Below are 25,737 nucleotides of genomic sequence, written 5' to 3'. Positions count from 1 at the left end.
TTTATCCTTTACTTAATGCAGCCGGCCCCCAGGGACTTGACTTGGTTGAGGTAGCCAAGTCAATGGTTAAAGTAGTTCCTCCATCTGACAGGGAGGCGGTCAGGGTGCCGGCACCCTTGACCTTGATGGAATTTCAGGGGTCCTTGCTGAGGTATACTTAGTATATTTTTGAGCTTTTGAGTTCTAGGACGCCTGTTAACTTTTATCTGGAAACTGACGCCTGTTTTTCTTTGTACTTAGGCCCTGCTCCGAGTCAACAGCCTTCGCAAGCCGATTGATCGGAAAAACAAAGAGGTAAAGGCCGCAAAGGCTATGGCCGCCTCCAGCTGTGATAAGGCAATGTTTCAAATTGCCCAAAATGAAGTACTGACCATTGATCTTCTTTATTATCAGGCGCAGGCGACCGCCGCTGTTCGGGCTCAGCTAGAGGCGGCCCAAAAGAAGGTTGACGAGCTGGAGGGGACCGTCACCAACCTTAAAGCCGAGCTGAAACCTCTTCGCCAAAAAAATGCACTCTTACGAAGCCATGGAGAAATCTTTGGCCAACGTAAAAGAGCGCCTGGTGAACCAAGAGAAGAGTCTTACCCAAGAGCTCTCGGATAAGGCCGAGCAAGAGAAACAAGAGCTCGTCCGGGAGATGGTGGAAGACTCCGCTCAAATCCAACGCATGACCTGGGAACGACTGTTCCCCAGTGCCGACTTTGCCTCATGGGAAAGAACGTACCGCCAGTGTTCGGAAATATATAATCAACAGATCCTGGCGGCTGCTGAAGAAGAGGCGTTGGACGGTGCGTTGGAGGAGGAAGAGCCGGTTGTGGCGCTTGTGCCACTTGGGGGTAAGGCATCAAAAGATGGTGCAGCTAAGGCCGAGTCCAGCAAGAAGAGTGCTGACCAGGCGGCTGCTGCTGATACTGAACTGCCCCCTTCTTAAGCTTTAAGTATTTTTTCTTTTCACGGCCTGCGTGCCGTTTGCTTTGTAATTACCCGGCCAGGGGGCCGGGGTTTTGAATATTCTGCTGGTCTTTTATGGCCGGCTCATTTTTAATCAAATTTTTTGTTTTGGTTCAAATTTGTCTAAGTATTTGAAATTTGCTCACTAGACCGACTGTTGTGTATGGCCGAACGTTAAGACAGGTACAAATAGTAAGTATGCCGCCTATGCCCCTGGACGACTGGTTGTCTGTGTCCAGGATAGATGATCAGTCGGCCATTTAATCAATCGGTATTCGAACTCTTTATTCAATTTGACCAAGTAAATAGAATTACCTAGTAGCCAGGGAATTAAGTAGGAAAACAAGCGGCGGGTACCAGTTGTTTCCCTTTATCGCCAATGTTGGCTTTTAACTCGTTATTTGTTAACCTAGCAAGAGTATTGGTTGAGAGCCTTTGTTTATTAAAAAACAAGTGGACGACTCATACCTTTTAGGCTCCATACTAAGTTTGAGTGACTATTAAGTTAACATAGGAGTTACTTAGTCTTTGTCACAATCTTGATTGAGTAGTAGAGGTATCAGGCGGCGTAGGCCGGCTAGACCCCTTGATTCACCAATGTTTGTTGGCGATTAACTCAATAGGTTATCCAGTAGGAATAGGGGTTCGAGTGCCCTTGTTTGTTTAAAACAGGCGGACGACTCAAACTTTTTGGATTCCATACCAAATTTGAAGGAGTGACTATGAGTTAACTTTGGAGTTACTCAGTCGCCGTCACTTTTGTTTGAGAAGTAGAGGTACCAGGCGGCGTAGGCCGGCTAGACCCCTTGATTCGCCAATGTTTGTTGGCTATTAACTCAATAGGTACCCCCTGCATTTATCCCAAGTAATACAGGCGGTTATCTGACTCAGATGTCAACTGCTACCACTGGTTTGGTTAGTGATAGAGTTATCCTTGTCTCAAAAACGGCTACGTGGTTGCCCTTGGGGACAGTCGTATAGGTGCCGTGTAGTTAGTTTATAGAACAATGTTCCACCCAAAAGGGAGCTGCTCTCTGCGACGAATTTCATCCGGATGGATGCCGTCGGACGCCTGCTATGATGTTGGGACAGGTCGAATTAGTTTTGTAGATTTGATCAGTTGGCTTGGCGCCTGGTCTGATCATTCGGCCGGTGGCCTTGGTAAGTTCTTGGTGAACGTAGGTGCTAAGTAAAAGAAGGGTAGCCGCCTGTTAGGCACAGGATCGGCCAGGCCCTAATCTTTTTAGCTAAGTATTGTGAGTAAAATACTCAATGGAGAGTAGCCGACGGTAAAGGAACAGACGGCATGCCCCTCTGAAGATAGAGTGAAAAACTCAATGGAGAGTAGCCGACTGTAAAGGTACAGACGGCATGCCCCTCATAATACAAAATTGAATAGTAAGTGCAAACTTTATTAAGTAGCTCTTTACTTTACATCATTCAGAAGAAATATTTTTTAAGGTTATCTACATTCCAAGTTCGAGGCAACGGTTGTCCGTCTGGTGTTTCCAGACGGTAGGTACCGTCCCTGACTTCCTCATAGATTCGGTAGGGTCCTTCCCAGTTGGGAGTTAGTTTGCCAGACTCATTAGCCCTACCAACTGCTTCCATTTTTCTAAGTACAAAGTCCCCTACTTTGAGTGGACGCCTGTGTACTTTTTTGTTGTATGATCTAGTCATTCTCAGGCGATAGATCTCATGGCGCAAAACAGCATTGCCCCTCTTTTCAGGAAGTGAGTCTAATGCCAGGCGCATAGCTTCCCAGTTTGCCTCTTCGTCATATAGCATTACTCGAAGAGTCGGCTCGTAGTGTTCTATTGGAAGAACAGCTTCTGCACCGTAAGTTAGGAGGAATGGAGTTTCTCCAGTCGCCCCTTTTTCAGTCGTCCTAATGGCCCAGAGAACATGTGGTAGTTCATCTGCCCATAGGCCGCCTGCTCGTTCAATCTTTTTCTTGAGACCGTCTGAGATGATTTTATTAAAGGCTTCTACCTGGCCGTTTGCTTGTGGACGGCCGACAGATGCAAAGTAATGTGCAATTCCTTGGTCTCCCAACCAGCTTTTGAGAACAGGCGTCTCAAATTGGGGACCATTATCAAAAACCATAGACATGGGAACCCCGAACCGAGTGATGACGTTTTTCCAAATGAATGAAATTAAATCTTTCGTCTTGATTCCCTTTACAGCCTCCGCCTCTACCCATTTAGTGAAGTAGTCAACGGCAACAAGTATATACCTTCTGTCGCCTGTAGCAGGCGTATATGGACCCAGAATGTCCATGCCCCACTTAGCAAACGGTAGTGGGCTGTGAATGGTAGTGAGGTCAGTAGCCGGACGGTGAATTAATTTGCCAAACCTTTGGCACTTGTCACATTTTTTCACCATCTCCATTGCATCTGCTTCCAAAGTAGGCCAAAAGTAGCCCTGCCGTCTTGCCCTTTGAGCAAGCATCCTACCACCTATATGGGAAGCACAGAAACCAGAGTGAAGATCATCTAGTATCTCTCGTCCCTTTTCAGGAGTAACACACTTTAAGAAGGGTTGAAGGTACCCCCTCTTGTGAAGTTCTCCCTGTATCATTTCAAAACAGGAGGCTCGTTTTTTCAGTGCTGCCGCCTGTTGAGGATCATCCGGCAGTGTACCGTTTGTCAGATATGCCCTGATTGAATCCATCCAGGTTGAGCTTCTGTCTAGGATTCCAATAGGATTTTCCTCGATGCTTCTCTTCTCCATTACTTCCCAAAAAACAGTTCGAGGAGTATCGGAGGAGGCGGATGATGCTAATTTCGAAAGTGCATCTGCCTGGTTGTTTTCTGATCTCGGCACTTGGATCAGATGGAAATCCTCAAGGGAGCCGACTGCTTGTCGGACCGCCTGTAAATACTTGATCATGGCCGGATGTGTTGCTTCGTATTCGCCGTTGTACTGACTCACTATCAATTGTGAATCAGAACAGGCGTCTATTTTTCTTGCCCCTGCCGCCTTACACATGCGGATCCCAGCTAGTAAAGCTTCATATTCTGCCTCATTGTTTGAAGCCTGAAAACTGAAGCGTAGAGCATACTCGAACTTGTCGCCCTCTGGAGATTGACATACGACGCCTGCTCCACAACCATTTGAAGTAGAGCTTCCGTCCACATATACCTTCCAGACTTGGTCTGGAACTTGAGAGTCAGGAGGACGAGTCATCTCTACAATAAAGTCAGCAAAGGCTTGCCCCTTCACTGCTTTTCTAGGCTCGAAAGTAACTTCGAGGCTCTGTATTTCTATGGCCCATTTGATCATTCGTCCTGACGACTCCATGATGGTAAGGGGCCGCTTGATTGGTTGGTCGGTATACACGACGACTGCATGTGCCAAAAAGTAGGGCTTCAATTTTTTAACAGCCATGAAGAGTGCAAGACCAAATTTCTCCACTAGGGGATACCTCAACTCGGCATTTTTCAGTACGTGACTGACAAAGTAGACCGGGAGTTGACAGCCGTCCCTTTCAGCAAGGAGCACAGCGCTTAACGCATGATCAGAGACGGCCAGGTACATGTAGAGATTTTCTTTGGGCAAAGGACTGACCAGCCTTGGCAAGGAATGCAAGTGAACCTTTAATTTCTGGAAGGCGGCCTCAGCATCCGGCCCCCATTCAAACCTTGCCTTTTTCTTAATTGCCTGGAAAAAGTATAGGCATTTGTCGCCTGATCGGCTTAGGAATCTCCCCAAGGCCGCCAGACAACCTGTTAACTTCTGAACCTCTCGGACGGTACGAGGCGACTGCATGTCAATGACCGCCTGTACCTTCTCAGGGTTCGCCTCTATTCCTCTCTGGTTGATAAGGAATCCGAGAAATTTCCCAGACTCAACTCCAAATACACATTTCTTGGGATTGAGCATGACATGGTGCCGCCTGAGTGTGGCGAAAGTTTCTCGGAGGTCCGTCAGATGATCTTTCTGAAATTTAGTCTTGACAATCATATCATCAATATATGCCTCGACGTTTCTCCCAATCTGATCAAAGAACACTGTATTTATCATTCGTTGGAAGGTAGCCGGGGCATTCTTAAGACCAAACGGCATGACCGTGTAACAGTATAATCCCTGATCTGTGACGAAGGCCGTCTTCTCCTGATCCTTCTTCCATAAAGGAATTTGATGAAAACCAGAATAGGCGTCCATAAAACTCATCAAGGCATGGCCGGCTGTTGAGTCGACCAGGTTATCAATTTTAGGCAGAGGGTAACTGTCTTTGGGGCACGCCTTGTTCAAGTCTGTGTAGTCTACACACATTCGCCAGGTGCCATTCGGCTTTTTAACAAGCACCACATTTGCAACCCAATCTGGGAAGTAACATTGCCGAATGAACCCTGCATCAAGTAATTTTTTGACTTCGGCGGCTGCCGCCTGACTTCTTTCTTCACCATGGTTCCGCTTCTTTTGCCGTACCGGCTTCTTTTTCGGATCCACAGCGAGTTTATGTACTGCCAGATCAGGACTAATGCCTGGCATTTCATGGACTTCAAATGCAAAGATGTCCTTGTATTCTTTCAACAGGTTGTGAAAGTCATCACCAAGGTTTCTCAGAGCAGTCGTCCCAACTTTGACTGTTCGGTCAGGACGAGAGTCGTCTAATATCAGGTCCGCATGCTCACCAGCCGGCTGAGGGCGGAACTCATCCGGCCGGTCCTCTGCCAATGATTGCTATTTTCTTGCTTTTCTTGCGGACTCTGTCTGGGGCGCCTTTCTCTTTTTGTCGCCTGTTTCTTGAACAGGCGCACTCTCCTTGACGTTGTCAAGGTCTGTTTTTTCTCCACTTGACCCAGTGGCCATAACAGTGGGCTTGACATCCGAGAGATAGCACTCTCGGGCCATCCTCTGATCTCCCCTTAGGGAGCCGACTGTTCCATTATCCCTTTCAAACTTAAGCAGCATAAGTGACGGGATTATAACAGCCTTGGAATTATTCAGGGTTGGTCGACCCAGAATCATGTTGTAGGCCGAGAGTTCCTCTACTACTAGGAATCGGACTACCATGTGTCGTCCTTCCCCTTTTTCGCCCAGGCGAATGGGTAAATCTACTCGTCCCAGTGGGTGGACGACTCCTCCTCCAAAACCTATTAAAGGGTGGGAGGCCGGATGTATGCAGTCCGTCTGATATTTCAGTTTTGACAGACATTTGCTGCTGATGAGATCTGAGGAGCTCCCTGTATCTATAAGAATTCGGCCAACTCTCTGGTTGGCCACTTTACATTCAATAACGAGAGGGTCGTCATGCGGCCCCCTTATTCCTCCTAGATCCTCTTCAGTGATGACAATCTCAGGAAATGTATATTTGGACGGCTGTTCTTAGTGAACGGAATTTACATCTAACCGCCTTATATTATCTTTGTTGCCCCTAATAGTGGGGCCGCCTCCTGAGAAGCCGCCTGCAATAGTGTAGACGACTGCATCATCTGTATCGGAACTGTCGGCCTGTTGATTCTTTTTGGCCGACTGCTTTTTTGAGGAAGTGTTCCCCGTAGATTTCTTGACATAAGTGTCAAGATCACCTTGATCAGCCAAGCGGTCTAGGTACCGCATGAGACTGATGCAGTCATTGGTGTGATGCCCAACGTCATCATGATAAGCACATATTTTGTCTTGGTTCCGGTTGCTCACAGAACCCTTCATGGGGAGCGGCTTTTCAATTGAGAGCCGTCCCTTTATTTCTTTTAGGATAAACTGGTTATCCTTGTTAAACACATACTTCGGGGAGTATGGTTTGAATTCTTTTTTCTTTTTCTGAGTCGGCTGTTTAGAGGAATCAGCCGCCCAGACCTCTTTTCTTTTCTCATCTTTGTTGGACGACTGTTTCTGTCGTCCCTCTCTTTTGTCGAACCTCTTCCCGTCCGACTGTTTCATCGTACACAGATCAGTTGCCTGTATATAGGCTTCTGCTTCAATCAAGGCCTCTTGAAGAGTCGCCACCCTTTTTCGAACTAAATCAAATTTGAAGGTAGACCCGTCTTTGAGACCTCTAAAAAAGTCAGTATAAGCTACCTCATCCGGTAACCCTTGAATTTGTATTCTCATCAGGTTGAACCGCCTGATGTAGGAACGAAGCCCCTCCTTTTCACCCTGCTGAATTGTTCCCAAATCAAGGGTCGTTTTCTTCGCAGGGATGTTCATAGCGAAGTTGGAGGCAAATAAGTAAGCAAGCGTCCTGAAGTTGTTTACACAACCAGTCGGCAGGTTGCCGAACCATTGCTGTGCAATTCCCTTGAGGGTCGCTGGGAAACACTTGCACCAGGTGGGATCATCCAACCCTTGAAGGTACATCAGGTTGGTGAATGCCATCAGATGGTCTTCTGGGTTAGTAGTGCCGTCATAGGCGCCTACTAGAACATTTTTTACTTTGGCCGGCTGAGCGGCTTCAGTAATTTCCTTGGAGAAGGCCGACGGCTGTTCACCAAGTCTAAACAGCCGTAGCTGCCAGTCCATAGGTTGGACGTTTTTTGCTGCAGGTCCACCAAATGGAGGTGGCTGCATAAAATACTGTTGTTGCGGCACAAATGGTAAGTTTGGTACCGCCTGGGCACTATGAAAGCCGGACTGACGGGAGGTGCCGCCTGACTGACTCTCATGGTACGACTGAGTAGGCCTCATCGAGGCATTTCGCAAACTGTCCTGAAAATTTGAAGTAGAAGCCGACTCTGATAATCGGTCACTCTTCTTCTGCTCTAGCAGGTGCCGAGCATCTGTGAACGTTTGCTTTGACCCGTCCGCCTGAATATGACGAACCGGTTTCCTATTTCCCGTAGGATAACGGAGTTTTGTGAAATCAAGAGCAGATGGCTCCCGCTTCTTGGATTTAGGATGGGGAGTCGCCTCTCGCCCTTGAACTGGCTTCCTCTTCAGTGAAGTGGAAGGTTTCTTGGCCGACTGCTCTTTGACTGAAGCAGGCGGTTTTTTGTTGATCAACTCTTGGATCTCTCCCTTGAAGTCCCTCATGAAGGTTATGAGTTCGTTCCTTGTGATGGGAGCAGACCCATCAGTCGGCTGTTGCCGAGCAAGCGGTGCGCCTGCTGGCTCGCTTCCTGTTTGAAGATACTCCCGTTCCCTCATTTCGGTATGACGGGTACGTCGGGCCCTTAGGGTCCCGTCTGGAGCTGTATGAGTTTCAACTTCAAATTCACTTTCGGTATCATGGTCCGACTGAACTTGAGGGTCGTCTAGGGGACGCCTCTCTTCTGGAGTCGGTACAGACTTGGATGCCATCTCTGAAGTACTCTCCCCACAGACGGCGCCAAATGTTTCGGGGTTTTCTGATGTCCTGCGGGAGAGTTACAATTCCGAGACTGGAACCGGACGCCTCTACCTGCAAAATAACGGAGACTCCTGAGAGCTCCGCCTCCAACGGTCAAGTTAGTACCTGATTAAGGAGTAATTAATACAGAAATTAAAGTAATGAGATCTCTCTAGGTGAGAGTGCTTAGTGTTGGTAATCTGCGTCGTTAGCGAGATTAGCCGGTTGTTAATAACTCTGTTCTTCTCTGCTTGATCTCTTGATTATTCGATTCTTTTCTGTTGTGTGATTAATGAGGATTAATCGAGTATTTATAGCCTTGAGAAGCGTGCAACTCTCTAGGTTTAAGGTAAACCTAGGGCTGATCGGGCCTCTAGACTGAATTGGGCCTTGATGGCCGGTTGTCCCATTTGGCATGGGTGGACACGTGGCGTGTCTATAGTGGTCCGTAGAGGACATATCTGTGACTGACACGTGGCAGGCTCCTGTTGTCCTTCGTGAAGGACACGTGGCGGAACCTGGTTGGTCCACTTGTCAGAAGGTGATTGGTGGATAAAAACCCCCTAATCAATAATAACAACACATTAATTACAATCCCACTAACAACAATAAAAACAATATTAATAGTAATAATTACACCACTAATTATTATAATAACAACAACTACAATTACACTATTAATAATAATAATAATAATAATAATAATAATAATCTTAATACTAATAATAACAATAATAATAATAGTAATAATAATAATAATAGTAATAATAGTAATAATTGTAATAATAATAATAATAAGAATAGTAATAATAATAATAATAATAATAATAATAATAATAATAATACTAATAATAATAATAACAATAATAATACTAATAACAATAACAATAACAATAACAGCATTAACAATAACAGTAAAAATATCAAAAAAATAAACCAAAACAAAACAAATCTGGTTCATTGCACATCCGCCTAAAAATTCCGGAACATTCAAGGAGGATCCGCCTGAAATTTCCGGATCCTCCTTGAAAGATCCGGATATTCTAGGCGGATATTCCATATTTTCATGCCTGGCCAATATTGATCACCTCTACAAATTAGCTTTTCATGTTACATAATACTTAAAACTAATCTTTGTAGGTAGTTTGTGCCCTAATAGTAAGAAACTAGCTTGTACTTTAAGTATGTCTTAATTTCTTAATTATAGCTTTATAAATTTAATTTTATTTATAAATTAACCCCTCTTTTTGACAAGTTTTTTTTTTTTTTTTAAATCTCTCCTTCTTAAAAATCTAGATTTAAACCTCTGCGTTGCACGATTTGCTCGTATTTTTGTAATATCAAAGATTTTCATGCATTTGTATGATAAAGTTTATAATTTTATTTATTATATAAATTTTTTATCATGAAATAAATCAATTATAATCCTACGTGGTGCTCTAATAATTTTTTAAAAAATAATAATCCTATGTGGCACTCTAAAATCTCAGGGAAAAAAAAAAAAAACTTTCCTCTAATAGAATAGTTTGGTGTCCTAGGCGATACCTGGGTTGTTTAGTAACACTTTATTAAGATAAACATTTTCATTAGTATGCGAAATTTTAAACCACAGCATGACCATTCCAATTACTCTATGGTTCAATCTTCTAAACCGATTCAAACAGAACTGCAATGTCCGAATTAGTACCACTACTGACTGACATTATGATTGACAATCTTTCTCAACAATTAATTCCAAAATTTCCTTTCCCTCACTCAACTGGCATCCAGTAGTGACTACTTGACTTGGTATGAATCCCCAGCTTGAATACCTTTCCATTCTGTAAATATTAGCCATCAAGCCATGCATGTCGTTTGAATACATCAATGAAAACTTTCCCAAAGTGCATTTTGTTGTATCATAATTTATTTCAATTTGAAACTCGAAAGAAGAGATAGTATCTTGTTCAATTTCTTGAAATTAATCCCCAATTCATTTGTGGAATATCAAATTCACAGATAAATATAAGAAAATCTACAAAATGAGCCAACAATACCCATTTCATTTCAACAATAGAGCATTAAAAACGCCCTACAAATGTTTCTTCAGTTTGGTGAACGTGCAGAAAAACAAGTGTCCATTTCTCCAAAGGACGAAACCCATAAAAGCAGAGCACCTTCATTGAATTATTTCTAACTTATAGCACACTTGTGCCCTTAAAGCTACAAGATGCTACTATGTTATCCAAATTCTTTTCCTATTTCTGTAAATTATGCAGGATCCCTCAAAATTTGTAGACCATTTCTTTTGTATATCCAAGTTCCTTGAGTATTCCACTTACCTGCAAAATAGGAAACCGGTGCAACGAATCAATAATGATGAATTAAGTCAACACCAAATAGGAATACTGATGTGGGTTATCATAGAAAGTTAGCAACATCATGCGAGAAGCCACCTTAGGCAGCTCAATCATATACTCATTCCGCCCCCAAAATATAGGGTACAAATCTATATTAGGTCATCTCAAAGTGAAAATCCAATAAATGATACTGGTAGATAGTTATGGTATATTTTCTATATTATTTACTCTAAAAATGCACCCTATTAGCTAAGGATGGAGGGATTAGAAGTCTGAAGTAAGTCTTAAGACTGTAGTTTAGGTTCGTAAATGTTTAAGCCATTAATGTAGCAACATAAGTGTTTTTAGTACCTCTCCTTGAGAGTAATCTTTAGCCTTGTCTCCAGATATTTTTTGCATCATACCAGGAGGACCACATACCTGGAAATCAAAGAACAGATGAAAATTTGAACACTTGAGAGAGAAATTACTAACATGCTTAGGAACAAAGGCTTCAATTCACCTTATGTAGACGAAAATTCACAAACCATTGACTAATAGTTGAAAGAGCTATGTTTATCTTACCATGATGAGAGTATCGTCCCCAGGACCAGGTAAGCCTTTTGTGACAACATCCTTTGAGACATAGCCTACCCCGCCTCTCCAGTCCTTTGATGGATTGTCAACAGTGTAGAATACCTATATATTTTTCATTGAAACCTTCAGCATCCCAATTTGTCATACTTGATGACAGAATTTGGTCAGTAATCAAACAACAGTACCTTAAAATTAGGGTGGCTAGTGGCAAGTATGTCAAGCTTTTGCTTCAGTAAAATATCATCAGGAGAGACATTTGCATAGACCAGTGATACCTGTAAGATCAATTGATAGCTAATAACTATAAAAAACCAGATTCATAATACTCGTTTTTTTTTTTTTGACAATATTATAAAATTATTAGCCCTTTTTTCAAGTAAAGCCCCATACAAAGGAATGCTGAAACAGATTTTATACATGGTACCAAAGAAAAAGGGTAGCTAACTTGAGTTTTATCATCTGGATTCTTCAGGATAGCCTCAGCTACTTGAAGCATTGGAGTGACACCTGTCCCACCAGCAATCTGTTGCCAATTACAAGTACACAAAACATCAACCCACACAATACTTTTAAGCATAGAGCATAGTTTACAACATTTACATAAAAGGCAAACTCCTGAGTCCTCTATCGTCGGGTGGTATAAGCAATTAGATAAATAGATACTCCCTCCGTAAATATATGGGTAAAATTTTTAGAACTTTGACTGTGAATACTCGTAAATCTATAAGTGATAATATGTTGATGTGAGATCTTGTTAGAAATGTTTTATTGTATATTTTATTGTTTTTATAACTTTTACGCGTATAAAAATGGAGATATATACGTTTGAACACGCGCCTTAGAGACCGTTAAAAGTCAAATGGGCAAAAAATATGGGATTGAGGGAGTAGAATTTTCAAAGGAAACAATGACACTGACCAAACACATGGTCTTGCATAAATATATAAGCCCCCACTTCCTGCGATGGCCAATTCATTTAAGACATCTAATATAAATATTATATATTGAAGCCTTGAAGGCAAGGACCAGAGGCTCAATATTGGAGAGTTCACAACAACCAGGACCCACCAACGCTGGTGAAAACCCTGGTCTCGATTGGTGTCACGATAGTACAGGCTGAATATGTAGATAATAAGGCTATCTTCACAACCAGGACCACCTCCCAAACTTTTAAGAGTTAGTACTCAGGCAAATCATCAGTTATATACAAATCGAGTTTCCAATAACATTCAGACGATGCCATAGGCACATACTTCAGTTAAATTTAACAATTTTTAACATTCATACTTCAGTTAAATTTAAATCATGTAAGAGTCTGCCTACTGGGTTCTTTTCTGGCTTAACTATTTTTAACTCTTATTGTCTTATATATAAATTATCACACACTGGAAATAGCATTCACAGGCAAATAGCAATCATGATTCAGGAGCCAGTGTCACTTTTTATTAAGGAGATGAACAGGACGGAAAAACTATAAAGATCTCATTCACTACCCTTTCAGACTTGGCCTGGCCTGCTCACCCTATTAATAAGTTCAGTATGCGAATTAAAAGGTATGATAGAGGCCTTGAACTTTTCATCTCATAAGAATAATTCACAGAAAAATAGGAACTAATAAGTTCATGTCACAACTATAAATAATGAGGAGTTTTCAAGTAGAGAGGATAAAGCCAAAGTTAACTACTAGTAATATTTTCTCATTTGAAACCCTATGTCAGATCTAACAAATTCTCAAAAAGGATATCACATTCCAAGCCGATGTGTTTCTTACCATGCCGATGTGTTTCTTCATGTTGGGAGTATACATGAGCTTCTCAATGGGTCTGCACAAGAATTCAAATAAGCAACTTGATCAATAACTGCACTAAAATCCTAAACAGCACTAAAGGCGGAGGAGCTTACCCTTTGACTTCTACAACATCACCAGGTTTGAGTTTTGCAAAATGCTGGCTCATCTTACCTTCTGGATATATCTGTTTTTGAACAGAGTGGTTAGCTAAAACTAAAAAAATGAAATGTGGAAATAAGTCTACAATAAAAGTTGACGGACCTTGATCATCAAATCAAAGTACCCCTTGGAATCGGGATCAGAAATGGGAGTGTACCTGAAAACAATTTGCATATAAATCAGGAATACAAAGTCGTAGACCCCCAACAAAAAAAATAAAAACCATCCATTTGACATTCTTCATGTAAGATGGAGAGATACGACATTCCATCGGAAGACATGTTTCTATTGAAAATTGGTTTAATAACCATGTTTAAAAAAAAAACCACTAACAAGAAGAAGTAGACTTACCATGGACAGGAATTCAGATCTAGCTTTCATGTACTAAAACCAAATTCCAAAATGTGAACTTGAAAAGACAGAAGCACAGGATATCAAACATGTACCCAACAGAGGAATTCCCTTAGTGGAAAAGAAAGTCAGAGTCAAGTTCTGCATGTAACACTACCACATATGGGATCATAAAGAATCCATGACAGGCAAAACTTTCCAGAGCTTCTTGCAAAGAAGGTCTTTAATGGTACAGTAGCGAAACAATGTGAAAAATGTGCTGGCATGCTGCGATTGAATATAGTAGTACCAGAGTTGTAGATGAAGCCTCCTTGGCTCCTTCCATTCTCTGTTCACTACTAAAAACTAAAGACACCAACCTTCAAGAACACTCTTAATGGAAAAAGGCTTCCACATCTCAATTTCTAAAATTTGCTCCAGTAAGACTGTAAGAGAAAACTTTCAAAACAAGATTACAGTAGAGATGATAGCAATCCTAATTATGCGTTTGATTTACTCTTAGATTTAGGATGCTCAAACTGCATGAAAATGGTGTTTATGACCCAAACAAGCATATGAAGATTTACAATAGAAGTGTTGGTATATTATTATCCTTTGAATCATTGTTGAGACAAAGAAAGAAAACTACTGGTGTGAATAAAAAGTTTTACAAATCCAATATTTTTAAGGCAGGATACATATATTTATAAAAAGAGACTAATTAAGTTTAACTGTCAAGTACATGTCAATGGGTACACAGAATGTAAGTGCAAGATGTAGTTGGATGTATAGCAAGACAGATTAATAAAGCAGTTTTTGAAATATGATCCATCTATGTCACACTAGACGATATATTCCTATTAGACCCAAAGAAATTATAAATAATCATGTATTGCTCAAGAAGACACTTACGGTCGAACGACATATTTCGTTTTCCCTTCATCATTTTGCCCTGTAGGAGCTCTACAAAGAAGCATGATTGTTCAGAATATGCTTGCAAAGAATTAAAAGGCCTCACAACGCAAGAAAAAACTCATTCTAAAATGATACAACCTGGAGGCGCTACAGGTCATTGAGTAGATCTTACACTTTGGAATTGAAAAATGTACCTTGTGAGGAGGCAAGAAGCAATGTGAAGACCTAACACGGCTTCAGAATCGAATGAGAACCTACAGTTTCAGAACATCAATTATATGACATTACAAGAAAGTATTCAACACTTTTATAAATCAAAAGCAAAAGAAACTTCAACAAGCATTAAACAGGAGTATAACCTGTAGAGCTTCGTATTATGGTTGACAGTTGCAGTTTCCTGCAGTTTGAACTCAAGCCACTTATCTGGATTCAGTGTTGGAACTTACACAAGTTTTTCAGTCAAGAGATAGATAGAGCTAGGAGAAATGGAGAACAATCATTGTAAAAATAAAATGAATTATCAATTAAGGTTGGTGCAGAATCAACAAAAAAAATAAAATCCTTTCCACATCCTGATCATCCTCTTTTTGTCAGAAAAGGGGTAGGCAGTGGGGCAGATAAAAGAGTTAAACTTGGCAGGTTAAAATCTTACATGAAAACAGTGAACATAGGAAAGAGAGGTGGAAGGAAATACCAAAGTAAGGCACCAAATGTATATATAGAATCTATGTTATTAAGTTGAGAATATAAAAACTTGTTGAGTAATTTGTATACATTCTCTAACCGTAAACAATCAAGCATTAGACATGAAGAGCTAATCAATCCATAGAGTAGCATAGGCCAAGAATAACACCACTTAAGCAATGGTAAAAAGAAAACTTACCAACTTTCTTCTGCGTTTCTTCATTGATTGAATCTAGATGAGCCTGCAAAGACATAATGGTAGAACCGTAAAAACCAATTTGTGACTTGGCCACAAAACATAAAAAAAAAATTAAAAAAATAAAAAGTCAAATCTTATTTATATAGGTTTCTCAAAACAAGCATATTGGATGTGCAAAATGAAAGAAGTAACATATTCGATCATACACATCATAGAATTTGACATAATTAACAAAAAGCTTCACATCAAAAGCCCCAAATATAACCAAAGAAATGAAAGCCTAGCAAAATTGGTCGTGAAGATCATCCAATTACAGTCCCAACCAAAGGGGTTAGACGAAAACATAAGCATTGATACTCGATATTCAGTATCTGACAATATACTACTCATAAGATTCTCTCCTCAAATTAATCCAAAATTATCGAGCCACAACCATTTCGACATCCATCAACAAAATACACCCAGATGCTCCCCACTAATCATCCAAAATCCAAACTGGAACCTAACACACCATAGATAACAATTCCATCATCACTAATCAATTAAGTATCAATGAATACTAATCTATAAAACCATATCAACATATCATACATTCATACCATTATTTAAAAATCCTGTTAATCGACAATATCACATTCAAAGAAGCTGCAATTGCAAACAACAATAATACCAATAACCAATTTACTGAGCTGCATACATACCAAAAATATATATTGACCCATTAATCCATTTCGACAGTCAAAACCAAATAACAGGGATTAATAACCCCCCTCAGTCAATAAACAAAAACACAATAAATTACCAAACAATCAACAAAATTAAAGGGCATTGTATTATAAAATGAGCAATTGATGGAAATCCCATATATAATTAAGCCATAAATATACCAAATTTGGGGAAGAAGTGAGGTAATAAAGTGAGATTCCTCCAGTAATTGAAGCGGCAATCACTCCAAAAGGGGTACGAGAGGTATAAGGAGTGGAGTTTTGAGAGCCCTTAAATGCATTGGAAAATGCAACTGGAGCTGCTTTTGCTAACCTTCTGAAGAACAATGTCATTTTTTCAGATCACAAATTCACAGAAAAGAGAAAGACAAGGGTTTAAGAGCTGAACACGACAAAAGTCGAGAAGGAAGAAGAAAAGAATCTGCTAGACTAGTTTTTTCCAGAAGAGTATAGTAGCTCTAAAAGAAAGTTGTTAAACGACGCCCTTATTTTACTGTAAACGCCCGCATTTAAACATAAATGAATAAATATGCCCTCGTGTATACTTTATATTTTTCTTCCTTGGCCTCCAACTCAATCGTACATTCTCTCATCCAAACAAACCACCACCAACCGAGGGCAAGGTCATCGGACACATCGTCGGAATTAAAGTCGTTTTTTTTTGTAGGTCAAACTCCTAAATTTTTCAAAAGAAGCGCCTAGAATTTTCAAAAGCCCCTATGAGATTCGAAAATTTTAGGCGATTTCACCCGTAGAATATTTCAGTTTTTTTGCGTTTTTTATTTTTATCATAATTTTTGATCTAGAACTCAAATTAAGACAAATAATATATCATTGGAAAGCTCTAGAAGTCTGTTTTCTAACCCAATTAGAATCATATAATATTATTTTTAGATCTTATGATATGACTACAATACTAAGTTTGGTCCAATACCAACACCCTTACACTATTTCAATCATATCTTAATATATAGAAATGATATTAACTTGATTCGAATTGGGTTGGAAAGTAGACTTATAGATATTTCCAACGATATCTTACTTGTCTTAATCCAAGTTTCAGGTCAAAAGTTATGATAAAAACAAAAAACGAAAAAAAAAACTTGAAAATTCTACGGGATAAAACGCCCAAAAAAAGTATATTCAAATTCAGTTAGAAATTTGATTTATACTTGCAACAGGATTGGAAATATTGAATGTTAATAAGCAACCACTTTAAGGCCCCTTACAAACATAGTCTACAATTATATATCATGCCTTTGAGAGGATCAAAAGGATAAGAAAATCTTCACCTTCAATAATGATAGCAGAAGCATATATAGCTCAACATAAAAACATAACCTAAAATTAAACTTCTAAACTTTGTGGAGGGTATTTTCTTGTGTCCAGGGTAAGGCAACATCATCAAGTGAACCAAGGAGGGCTGATAGGAAAAGAGCTAAGGGCCGGAGAAGCACTTAAGATACACAGCCCAAGAGTGAGTGATCAGACAAATGTTGCAAAGGAAGCAACATCAAAATCATGCCTTGAAGGGTCTGTAACTGAGCTCACAAGCGCACAGCTGTCAAGTCAGCCACAAGACCTGTCACAGTCCTATAGCCGAGACAAGGATGTAATTTTGAGATGTGCAGATGCTTTTTGATGTATATATAAACCAAAGTTTGGTGCTGTTTGATCAAACAATTGGTTAAGTTTTTTTTGTGAGACAAGTGTACTTGTTGGGAACTTGGTACAAGTTAACTTTTGACGTAACCTTCTGAAACAGTATGTTTGGGTTAATATATGCCTTTTATTGTTCCTAATTTTACTACTTTATTCTTGTTAGTTTCCCTAATTTTATTACTTTGTTCTTGTTAGTGCACCTTAAGTGTTAATAATTAATGAAACAGGGGAGTATAACATAAAGCAAACAATTTTATTATTATCAATTCAAATTACATCTCACAACTAAGTTCTCATTGCAACTCACACACCCACTCTTGAACTACATCTATTTCAAAACAACAACCAACAAGACTAAATACATAACAACAACAATCTTAACAACCATATGAACAAAATCAGCAAAGTCATCTGTCTTCTTCATGAACTCAGTGAATTCTGCCCTTAATAGTTGAACATATGCTGCTTCTAACATGTCACCAGGTCTGCCACCAACATCCCTTACAATATGTTCATCAGTGAGTCACAAGAGCAAATCACAGAGCCTGCACTTGTAATAGGCCCTTCCAGGATTAGCTGCTGAGTTTGAGAACTAATGTCTGCAGATCTTGGAGGATTACAATTGCAGGTAATGGTTTTAACCCACACACCTCTTAAATTTCTGTTGCTTGCAAAAGATCTTGTGCCAGAAGAGGAAGCCATTGCAGATTTAACTTTAAAAAAAAATTGAGAAAGCAAAAAAAAAAAAACGAAAGAGAAAGAGAAAGCAAGAAAAACGAGAGAGAAGAGCATGTATTTATAAGGTTAATGTGGTGGGAATTGATTTTAGGAGGGAAATGTTGGAGGGAGATTAAATGGGAGGGCATTGAAGTCTTTTCCTCATTTTTCCAACTAAAACATTTCAAATTAACTAATTAAACATTTTATTAACGACGTGCTTACTGTAGTAATTAGGTGAAAATTATGAAGATACCGCTGATAATAAAAATTTAATGATGAGTATCAAAGATAAAAGCCAAAAGATGGAGGTATCAGTAATAATTACCCAAAAATTCCAAAAGACTCACCTCATCTATTTATTGGAGGATCCGAGCCATTTATAGCTAGGGCGGGTTAGGTTTTTTAATGGGCGCTAATTGTCAATATAAGACGAAAAAAAACGGACGAACGTAGCCCTCTACGGCCCTTCCACCTCCTCCTCTCTCAACGTTCTCCATTGAAGCGCGCACTCAACGTTCTCCATCGAAGCAACTTACGAGGTAATTTGTTGTTTCTTTTTGTAATCATCATGTCAATTTCACAATCTAGGTTTTTTTATTGATTTAATTGTCAGTTTAGTAAGTTTAGGGTTCGACAATTTGAACTATTGATTCTAATTCTAATATAACCCGCGATTATGTTGTTAGAAAAGAAAATTATGACCCTAATTCAATAATTGAATCAATTGTACCTTTCTTCCCTTAAATCATGTGATTTTTGAGGTATAATATAATTGAAACTTTTTTTTTTTGGTGAAGGTGTTTTAATTGAAACTATGAAATCACCTAAATTTGTGTTCTTTTCTGTATTGTTTCTCTTGTGAGTTTTTTTTTATTTTTTTGGGTGGATTATATTGATTGATATGATATTAGTGATAATTCAGCATTATATTGATTGATATGATATTAGTGATAACAGGTTGAGATGGATAATGGTAAGTTTGTAGAAGATGGAGTTGGTTTCTCGGGAGTTGAGAAAAGTCCATTTGGTGATTTGTTTTCGGTGAGAATAAAGCATGATGCAGTTGACAAGTTTGATGTTTATGGTAACATTTTTGTTGAAGATGAAGATGGTACTTTTTGCATCTTCAATCGACAATTTGATGATGCCAGTCTTATAACTGGTTCCTTGCCTCTAGCTTTTAATCGGTCACTCCGTGCTAGATCAATTTTCACTCTCACTTTTGATCTCAAAGATAGAGATGGTAATACAATTGAGGGCAAAGTTGTTGCAAAATTTACTACAGGGAAAAATGGCAATTTTAAAAAGTTGGGTGTTGATCGTATCTTTGGTAGTATGGGTTGTGCAACCATATATTACACTTTTAACCAAGCAGCAGGTTTTTATGCTATAAAGGATGCTATTCTAATGAAACATTCTGCTAACTCTGAAGATGACAGTTGGGTTCGCGGAACCATTGTTTTTCAGTATGGAAGGCCGTTTGATTCTCGGACTCGTTCTCTTGCAACCCAAGACTTAGAGGACGATTGTCTTGATATTGTGCTATTTAACGCGACAAACCCTGTGCCATTGATATTGGATCATACGGGTTCTTGTTACAACATTCCTCTTCTAAGATCGCATCTGGTTGTACCGTATGGTTACTCCTCAATCATGAAATTCGACTTGGTTTATTCTGATAAGGGCAAGGTCGAACTTATTCGATTCAATAAAGACATTCCAAAGTATCCATTAGGTTTTGAGATGATCGTTTCTGACAAGGAAGGGGATGACATGCTTGTCAAATTGATGCTTAAATTACTAATCAGAAGAAGTTAGAGACACGGTTCTTAGAATTAACTCCCTACCTTTGTGTTATGTTTGTATTGGTTGTCACTTGGTAATTGGGATTGAGATTGGGATGGTTTAATTCCCATGTTTTAAGTACTTTGTACTATTATTATAACTTTGATATTAATTATTCTAAATTAATTCCCATTATAAGGGATTATCTTTTATTGAATTCTCAATCACAAATTCCTAATTCGATTTTCACCCTCTAATCCCTAAACTGTCATTATCATCATTTAATTAAAATATTGATTAATAAGTCTTGTGTACAACGGATGTACATTAATTTTATTGTAAAATGGTCGGTTTGAGCGTAACTTTAACTATTTTTATAGTAACTTTAACCATTTAAAGGGTAACTTTTAATTTGTCGCTATTTTAATGTGTAATTTCTTATAGATACGTGATTACATAATATAAAGATTAATATGATTAATTAAATACATTAAAAGTTTTTTGTAAGATAAAATTTATTAATAGAAATAATAATAACTTTAGCAATACAAAGGGTAACTTTAAGTACTTTTAACACAACTTTAACCCGTTTTACAATAAATTAATGTACATCTGCATTTTTGAAGAATTTGTGAATATTGATATGGATGTCTCATTTTTTTTTTTATTTACACTCGTGCTTCTATAAAGAGAAGAGCGTTATATCTCTGAAAGGTTCTTTTACGAGGAAGCATTTGTTTTGCGACAAGATTTTTGCCAACGAGTACGCAATACTCCCATATGAAAGTACACACAAGCCAACCACTACAAATTCATACACAACAGGCCTAAGTCATCTCCATAACATCCAATATTGCTGATGGTATTTTAGCTTTCGGATTGACAACCACTGGCTCGAAATCAATGTCTTTTTCATGGAGGTAACTCGATGCCAATAATGAATCAACTGGCTTAACATCATACTTTCGCCTCCTACACGTTTACACAACCCTTTAACTTCCTTCCATTAAAAGAAGATAAGGTTGATATACGGATACGATCCCACATTTTCGTTCTTTGTACGTTATTAGGGGAGTTAATAAGATTCAATCCCATGAGAATAGCAATGATTGAGATAGAAGGAAAATAAGTACATTGTTTATGTCTTAATTCCTTTTACAGTGTGTCATTGTACAAAGGCACCGATTTGAATTAGTGCCTTTGCAACTATTAGGTACCGGTTTCAGAACCGGTGTCGTGTCGTTAATGACTTAACTTTTTTCAGCTAAAGTTGTTTATATATATATATCCTTAAATATTTTTTTATTCATTATATAGCCAGTGATTTCACAATTTTCATCCATAAATAAAATGAAAAGAACACAATTAGAGTACATCAGGAGCATAAGAAAGAAGGATGAACAACCATTATAACCAGGAGCAGCAAGCATACTAGCAGTAGCAATGAACCATGATGTGGCTTTAACAACAAATAGTTATAAACCATTACATTGCAAAAAACTACCAACGGTACCTAACAGCTTACTGTTAAATATATACATCAAAAGCATAACTAGATGTAGTATATTAAATGAAATCTTAATAGACTGGTAAAATCATAATGAAAAAGGGTGAGAGGTCTAGAAAACAAGTACTTAATATAGATTCACCGTCATAAATTTATAATACAACACAACCAATACTTATATCACAAACAGGAACAATAAACTGAGCATCAAAGTGCTTATTTTTAAAATTAACAAACACAAACGTAATTAGATAGCTTAAGTTAAAACAGGATGAACCACATCTTCAAAATACAATTTTGGTACTGTGAAGACAGACACAACGTACCCTCTCCTGACTCGTGCTGCTCTACACCAAGTATCTCTTGTTACCAATAATTTGAAACTCCGACGGCTTCATCGTCTTCCAATCTATTTGAGGAGGCGAAATATCATAGGTTGCTGAAACCTCAATCCCATCATATTTCTTTTTGTAACAGTTTTGAACAGGAAGGATTCAAGCAAAAGGTAAGAGTTGGGCACTCTTGAGACAACTTATAAATTTGTCAAAAGGGAAAATTAGGTGACTTTTTGTAACAATCTGACACTGTTAAATTTGCCACAACAAACAAAGGGCATAACTTCCATAGTTCCATCCAATATCAGATGGTCTAACAAAACAGTAAAAAAAATTATAATTTTCTACTGAAAAATGCCTTCCTTTAAAATGTAGAATCATCTTTTACCTAGTTTGTTACATTAAGGGTTATATGCCACCATTTCTATAGTTCAAACAAAGATCTAGTCATGTATGACTTATTTCATCCCCAGTAAGCAATTTCAAGACTAAAGCAACTTTAAAGAGAAAAACTATCCAAAGTAGGTAGACATAATTTTCTCCTGCTAAAAGCCAGTGCACATCCTTTTTAGGCCAAGAATGGAAAAAAAAAATAAAAAATTATCACATGCATTATGACTTATACTATAGTGTATAGTGCCTTCACGTCTATAATGACCGCAACTTCTATATTTGCATTATTCTTGAGAGAAGACTGCCCTGACCTATATGTATCTTTCCTTATCAAAAATTACATAAAAAAAGATTCTTCCTTCACTAAACTGTTTGAGAAGCACAATTAAGCATTTGGACACAACTTGATCCACAAAAAGTCTAATTATACCATAAGGTATATTCTAACAAGGCAAACATGTCGAGATGAGTATACGGTATATGCAAATTCCAGATCAATCCCTGCAATCTAGAGTATATATTGAAATTTGCAAGCACCTCTGCCACATATAAAGTACTACTAGTTCAAAAAAAAAAAGTATATTAACAATTTACTCAGCTCACTATACCATTTGACGTTCATTATAATCACTCAAGACATCAAAAATTCAACAAATTGAAAACAATATTATGCAAAACTCACCGGATGGCGAAATGCACAAGTCGGATTTAGGCAATTTCCAGACATCCAATACCAGCAATCCCGTGGGTTCAACCTCGCCATTTCACTATGCCGATACTCACACTCTACACCCTGTTCATGTAAATGCATGCAAAACTTTCTCAATCCTCAATAAATCAAACAGTAAAACAGCAATTTACATCTGACAACAGCCATAAGGCCCATAATCTCTAGCAACGGCAAGCAATTCCTATTCAGTCAAATGAAATTAACCAAAACCCTAATCCTAAAGAACACCGAAAATCTGCAAAATTAAACATTATGAATAACAAAAACTAGCAGTCAGAACAAAATTTAACAATAAAAACAACAATTACATCCACCAACAACAATATTATACCCTAAATTCAACTAATTCGTTTACTGAAAGAAAATGTACGATCAAAAGCACAAAAATCTTGATTTTTATGAATCAAAACCGAAACCCTAACCCAACAGAACACAACAAAAATTCAAAAATTACAGAATAATCAAGTACAAATAAATTTCATGGGAAATTCAAAAATCAAAACCACACAATCAGAGAAACACAAAGGACAAATAAAATCATAATTTAATGAAAGGAAAATACGGAAATAAGATTCAAAAAATTATGGAAAAATATGAAGAAAAAAAAATGAACCTTCTTGCATGTGAAAGGAGAGGCCAAGAAATAGACACAGTCAGTGTTACGCTTCAACAATTCGTCCTCCATTGTTGCAGATTCAAGCTTTTCTTGATTTTCTCTCTCTTCGATGAAGCTATTTTGGCGTGGCTAGTGAGGAGTGAGAATACTGACAAATAATATGAATATTTTCAGTGGACAAATAACCTGATTGAAGCAGGCGTGTTAGATAACGACAAATATTTATGTCACTACCAAAAATATATATTGACCCATTAATCCATTTCGACAGTCAAAACCAAATAACAGGGATTAATAACCCCCCTCAGTCAATAAATATACCAAACAATCAACAAAATTAAAGGGCATTGTATTATAAAATGAGCAATCGATGGAAATCCCATATATAATTAAGCCATAAATATACCAAATTTGGGGAAGAAGTGAGGTAATAAAGTGAGATTCCTCCAGTAATTGAAGCGGCAATCACTCCAAAAGGGGTACGAGAGTATAAGGAGTGGAGTTTTGAGAGCCCTTAAATGCATTGGAAAATGCAACTGGAGCTGCTTTTGCTAACCTTCTAGAGATTTCCCCACACATTCATTCCCCCCAAATAACAGAAAATATTCACTTAAGCAAAAGACTAACAAACCCTCCAGCTCATAACAGAAAAACAGAAGATAATTAAGCAAATAACAATTATCCAAGCTCACATCCCTTGCCACTACCACCCACACGAAACCACCACCACCATCCTTTTTCTTTTGTCATGGAAGCAGAATTTGAAAATAAGTATATTTTAGGTCGAATTATTTATAATGTAGAAAACACAGATTATGATACTTTTATTACTGATTTAAGGAGGAGTCTTGGGGAAGAGAGGAGTTATTTAGATGTTCACATTACTAGAGAGTTATCTGATTCTGCATTTGCACATAACTTCATTGAGGTTGAACTGCAATTTTATGGTTTCGCGGTGTTCGTTTTAGTAAGAATGTATGATATATATATTTTTGCATTTCGGAAAAAAAGGGATGCTTCAAAAAAATGGTATATGTTAACATTTCAACCTGTTACCATTATGGAGGATTATATGAACATCATCCCTAATGTAGTTCTATTGAATTACAAAGACTCTTATGCTCATTTAGGGAGTTTGGAAAAGGTTGGTATGGGGGTTAGCAAGATGTTGAATGCCGTCCAAACGTTAGATTCATCTGACGATTTCGATAGTTTCAAAAGGCCTTTGGCTTCTTTATGTGTTTTTATTAGTGAGAGTGTGAGAGATAGAGTGATATCAACTGATATCAGTGAAATTATGAGGGAGCATCGAAGTGTTGATAATTATGGAGAAATATGGAAGAGTAGAATTAGAAACTGGAGGTCAAATGGGCAAAAGGTGATTCATGAGTACATGGTATTAAACAATGAGATATTAACACCCAGACCTGATGAAAATGAAGTGCAAAAGGTTGTAGAGGAGGCTAGTGAGTTCGGAATGTTTTTGAATACAAGCTATGAAAAAGCTCGTAAAAAAACCGATGATCTAATTGAAGCTAAGATTAAGAGAAGTCGAAGTGTCCGTAACGAGTAAAGGCCTTGCGATCTTGAAGTTGCTGAATAGTGAATATGCTGCTGATCCTTGCAACTCTCCTGAATATGGTATTACTCAGGTACGGGTGGTTGGTATATCTATGTTTTTGACTGTTGCTCATTGGCTTGGAACAATATTTTGAGATATATGAAATCTTTGTTAGATCATCTAATTGTCTGTTGGCTGCTTATTTTTCTAGGAATAGTATGAAATCCGAGTGCGTGTTTATAAAACATTCTGGGTAGTGTACATCCAATCCCTCTAACAGAGCCAATGTTTGGGATGTTTGGTAGTCTATAATCTATGCCCTTGAATGATATGCCCAACTTTTTGGTTGTCTCAGTTTTAAGGAATTAGCTATATAAATTATATATCCAATTATAAAGGAATTATGACCACGTAATCTGAATAAAAATGGTAATTTTTGCGATAGGAAGAAAACACCAGAATCCCAACAAATGATACAGTAAGAAGAA

At 38.3% G+C, this 25,737-nt stretch overlaps 4 protein-coding genes across 7 annotated transcripts in view; 1 reads left to right on the top strand and 3 right to left on the bottom strand.

The window, feature by feature from the left end:
* The window catches only part of LOC110708129 (protein FAR1-RELATED SEQUENCE 5-like), a 34,109-nt gene extending 24,182 nt beyond the window's left edge, over positions 1-9,927 (bottom strand). Inside the window, exon 1 of the mRNA XM_021886237.1 lies at positions 9,877-9,927. Within this exon, the coding sequence (XP_021741929.1) occupies positions 9,877-9,927 (51 nt within the window). The remainder of the gene's footprint in view (positions 1-9,876) is intronic.
* A 319-nt stretch (positions 9,928-10,246) lies between these two features.
* Positions 10,247-16,370, bottom strand: LOC110707895 (NADH-cytochrome b5 reductase-like protein). 3 transcript variants are annotated; one of them, XM_021885974.1, is made up of 13 exons: positions 16,103-16,370; positions 15,216-15,258; positions 14,692-14,755; positions 14,527-14,586; positions 14,330-14,380; positions 13,190-13,244; positions 13,042-13,112; positions 12,911-12,962; positions 11,585-11,662; positions 11,325-11,414; positions 11,128-11,241; positions 10,915-10,983; positions 10,247-10,545 (listed from the first exon to the last, which is right to left on the bottom strand). In XM_021885974.1, the coding sequence occupies exons 1-13, from the start codon at positions 16,271-16,273 to the stop codon at positions 10,489-10,491; spliced, it is 975 nt and encodes a 324-aa protein (XP_021741666.1). In that variant the 5' UTR covers positions 16,274-16,370; the 3' UTR covers positions 10,247-10,488. The 3 variants fall into 3 exon arrangements, with proteins under 3 accessions (XP_021741666.1, XP_021741665.1, XP_021741667.1); XM_021885973.1 differs by having other exon boundaries at positions 14,692-14,767; positions 16,103-16,365; XM_021885975.1 differs by lacking the exon at positions 10,915-10,983 and having other exon boundaries at positions 14,692-14,767; positions 16,103-16,369.
* A 2,337-nt stretch (positions 16,371-18,707) lies between these two features.
* Positions 18,708-20,319, top strand: LOC110707894. Of its 2 annotated transcripts, none has more exons than XM_021885971.1 (2): positions 18,708-18,861; positions 19,280-20,319. In XM_021885971.1, exon 2 carries the CDS (start codon positions 19,286-19,288, stop codon positions 20,138-20,140), a length of 855 nt encoding a protein of 284 aa, XP_021741663.1. In that variant the 5' UTR covers positions 18,708-18,861; positions 19,280-19,285; the 3' UTR covers positions 20,141-20,319. The 2 variants fall into 2 exon arrangements, with proteins under 2 accessions (XP_021741663.1, XP_021741664.1); XM_021885972.1 differs by having other exon boundaries at positions 18,709-18,861; positions 19,271-20,319.
* A 1,399-nt stretch (positions 20,320-21,718) lies between these two features.
* LOC110707893 (zinc finger CCCH domain-containing protein 17-like) lies at positions 21,719-23,859 on the bottom strand. Its single transcript, XM_021885970.1, has 3 exons — positions 23,686-23,859; positions 23,025-23,135; positions 21,719-22,078 (listed from the first exon to the last, which is right to left on the bottom strand). The coding sequence occupies exons 1-3, from the start codon at positions 23,755-23,757 to the stop codon at positions 21,962-21,964; spliced, it is 300 nt and encodes a 99-aa protein (XP_021741662.1). The 5' UTR covers positions 23,758-23,859; the 3' UTR covers positions 21,719-21,961.
* Between the last annotated feature and the right edge of the window lie 1,878 nt (positions 23,860-25,737).

The sequence above is a fragment of the Chenopodium quinoa genome, unplaced genomic scaffold (genome assembly GCF_001683475.1).
Source record: "Chenopodium quinoa cultivar QQ74 unplaced genomic scaffold, ASM168347v1, whole genome shotgun sequence".
Lineage (NCBI taxonomy): Eukaryota > Viridiplantae > Streptophyta > Magnoliopsida > Caryophyllales > Amaranthaceae > Chenopodium > Chenopodium quinoa.
This window is presented reverse-complemented; position numbering and strand designations above follow the sequence as displayed.

Excerpts from the sequence above, each read along its gene's own strand:
- LOC110707895 (XM_021885973.1), bottom strand. The coding sequence starts at position 16,273 with ATGACATTGTTCTTCAGAAGGTTAGCAAAAGCAGCTCCAGTTGCATTT. Across the intron at positions 13,113-13,189 it reads ACTTTGATTTGATGATCAAG|ATATATCCAGAAGGTAAGAT; the intron begins GTCCGTCAACTT and ends GTTCAAAAACAG. Across the intron at positions 11,242-11,324 it reads CTAGCCACCCTAATTTTAAG|GTATTCTACACTGTTGACAA; the intron begins GTACTGTTGTTT and ends AAAAATATATAG.
- LOC110707894 (XM_021885971.1), top strand. The coding sequence starts at position 19,286 with ATGGATAATGGTAAGTTTGTAGAAGATGGAGTTGGTTTCTCGGGAGTT.
- LOC110707893 (XM_021885970.1), bottom strand. The coding sequence starts at position 23,757 with ATGGAGGACGAATTGTTGAAGCGTAACACTGACTGTGTCTATTTCTTG. Across the intron at positions 23,136-23,685 it reads CTCCTTTCACATGCAAGAAG|GGTGTAGAGTGTGAGTATCG; the intron begins GTTCATTTTTTT and ends TTACATGAACAG. Across the intron at positions 22,079-23,024 it reads CTTGTGCATTTCGCCATCCG|AAATATGATGGGATTGAGGT; the intron begins GTGAGTTTTGCA and ends TGTTACAAAAAG.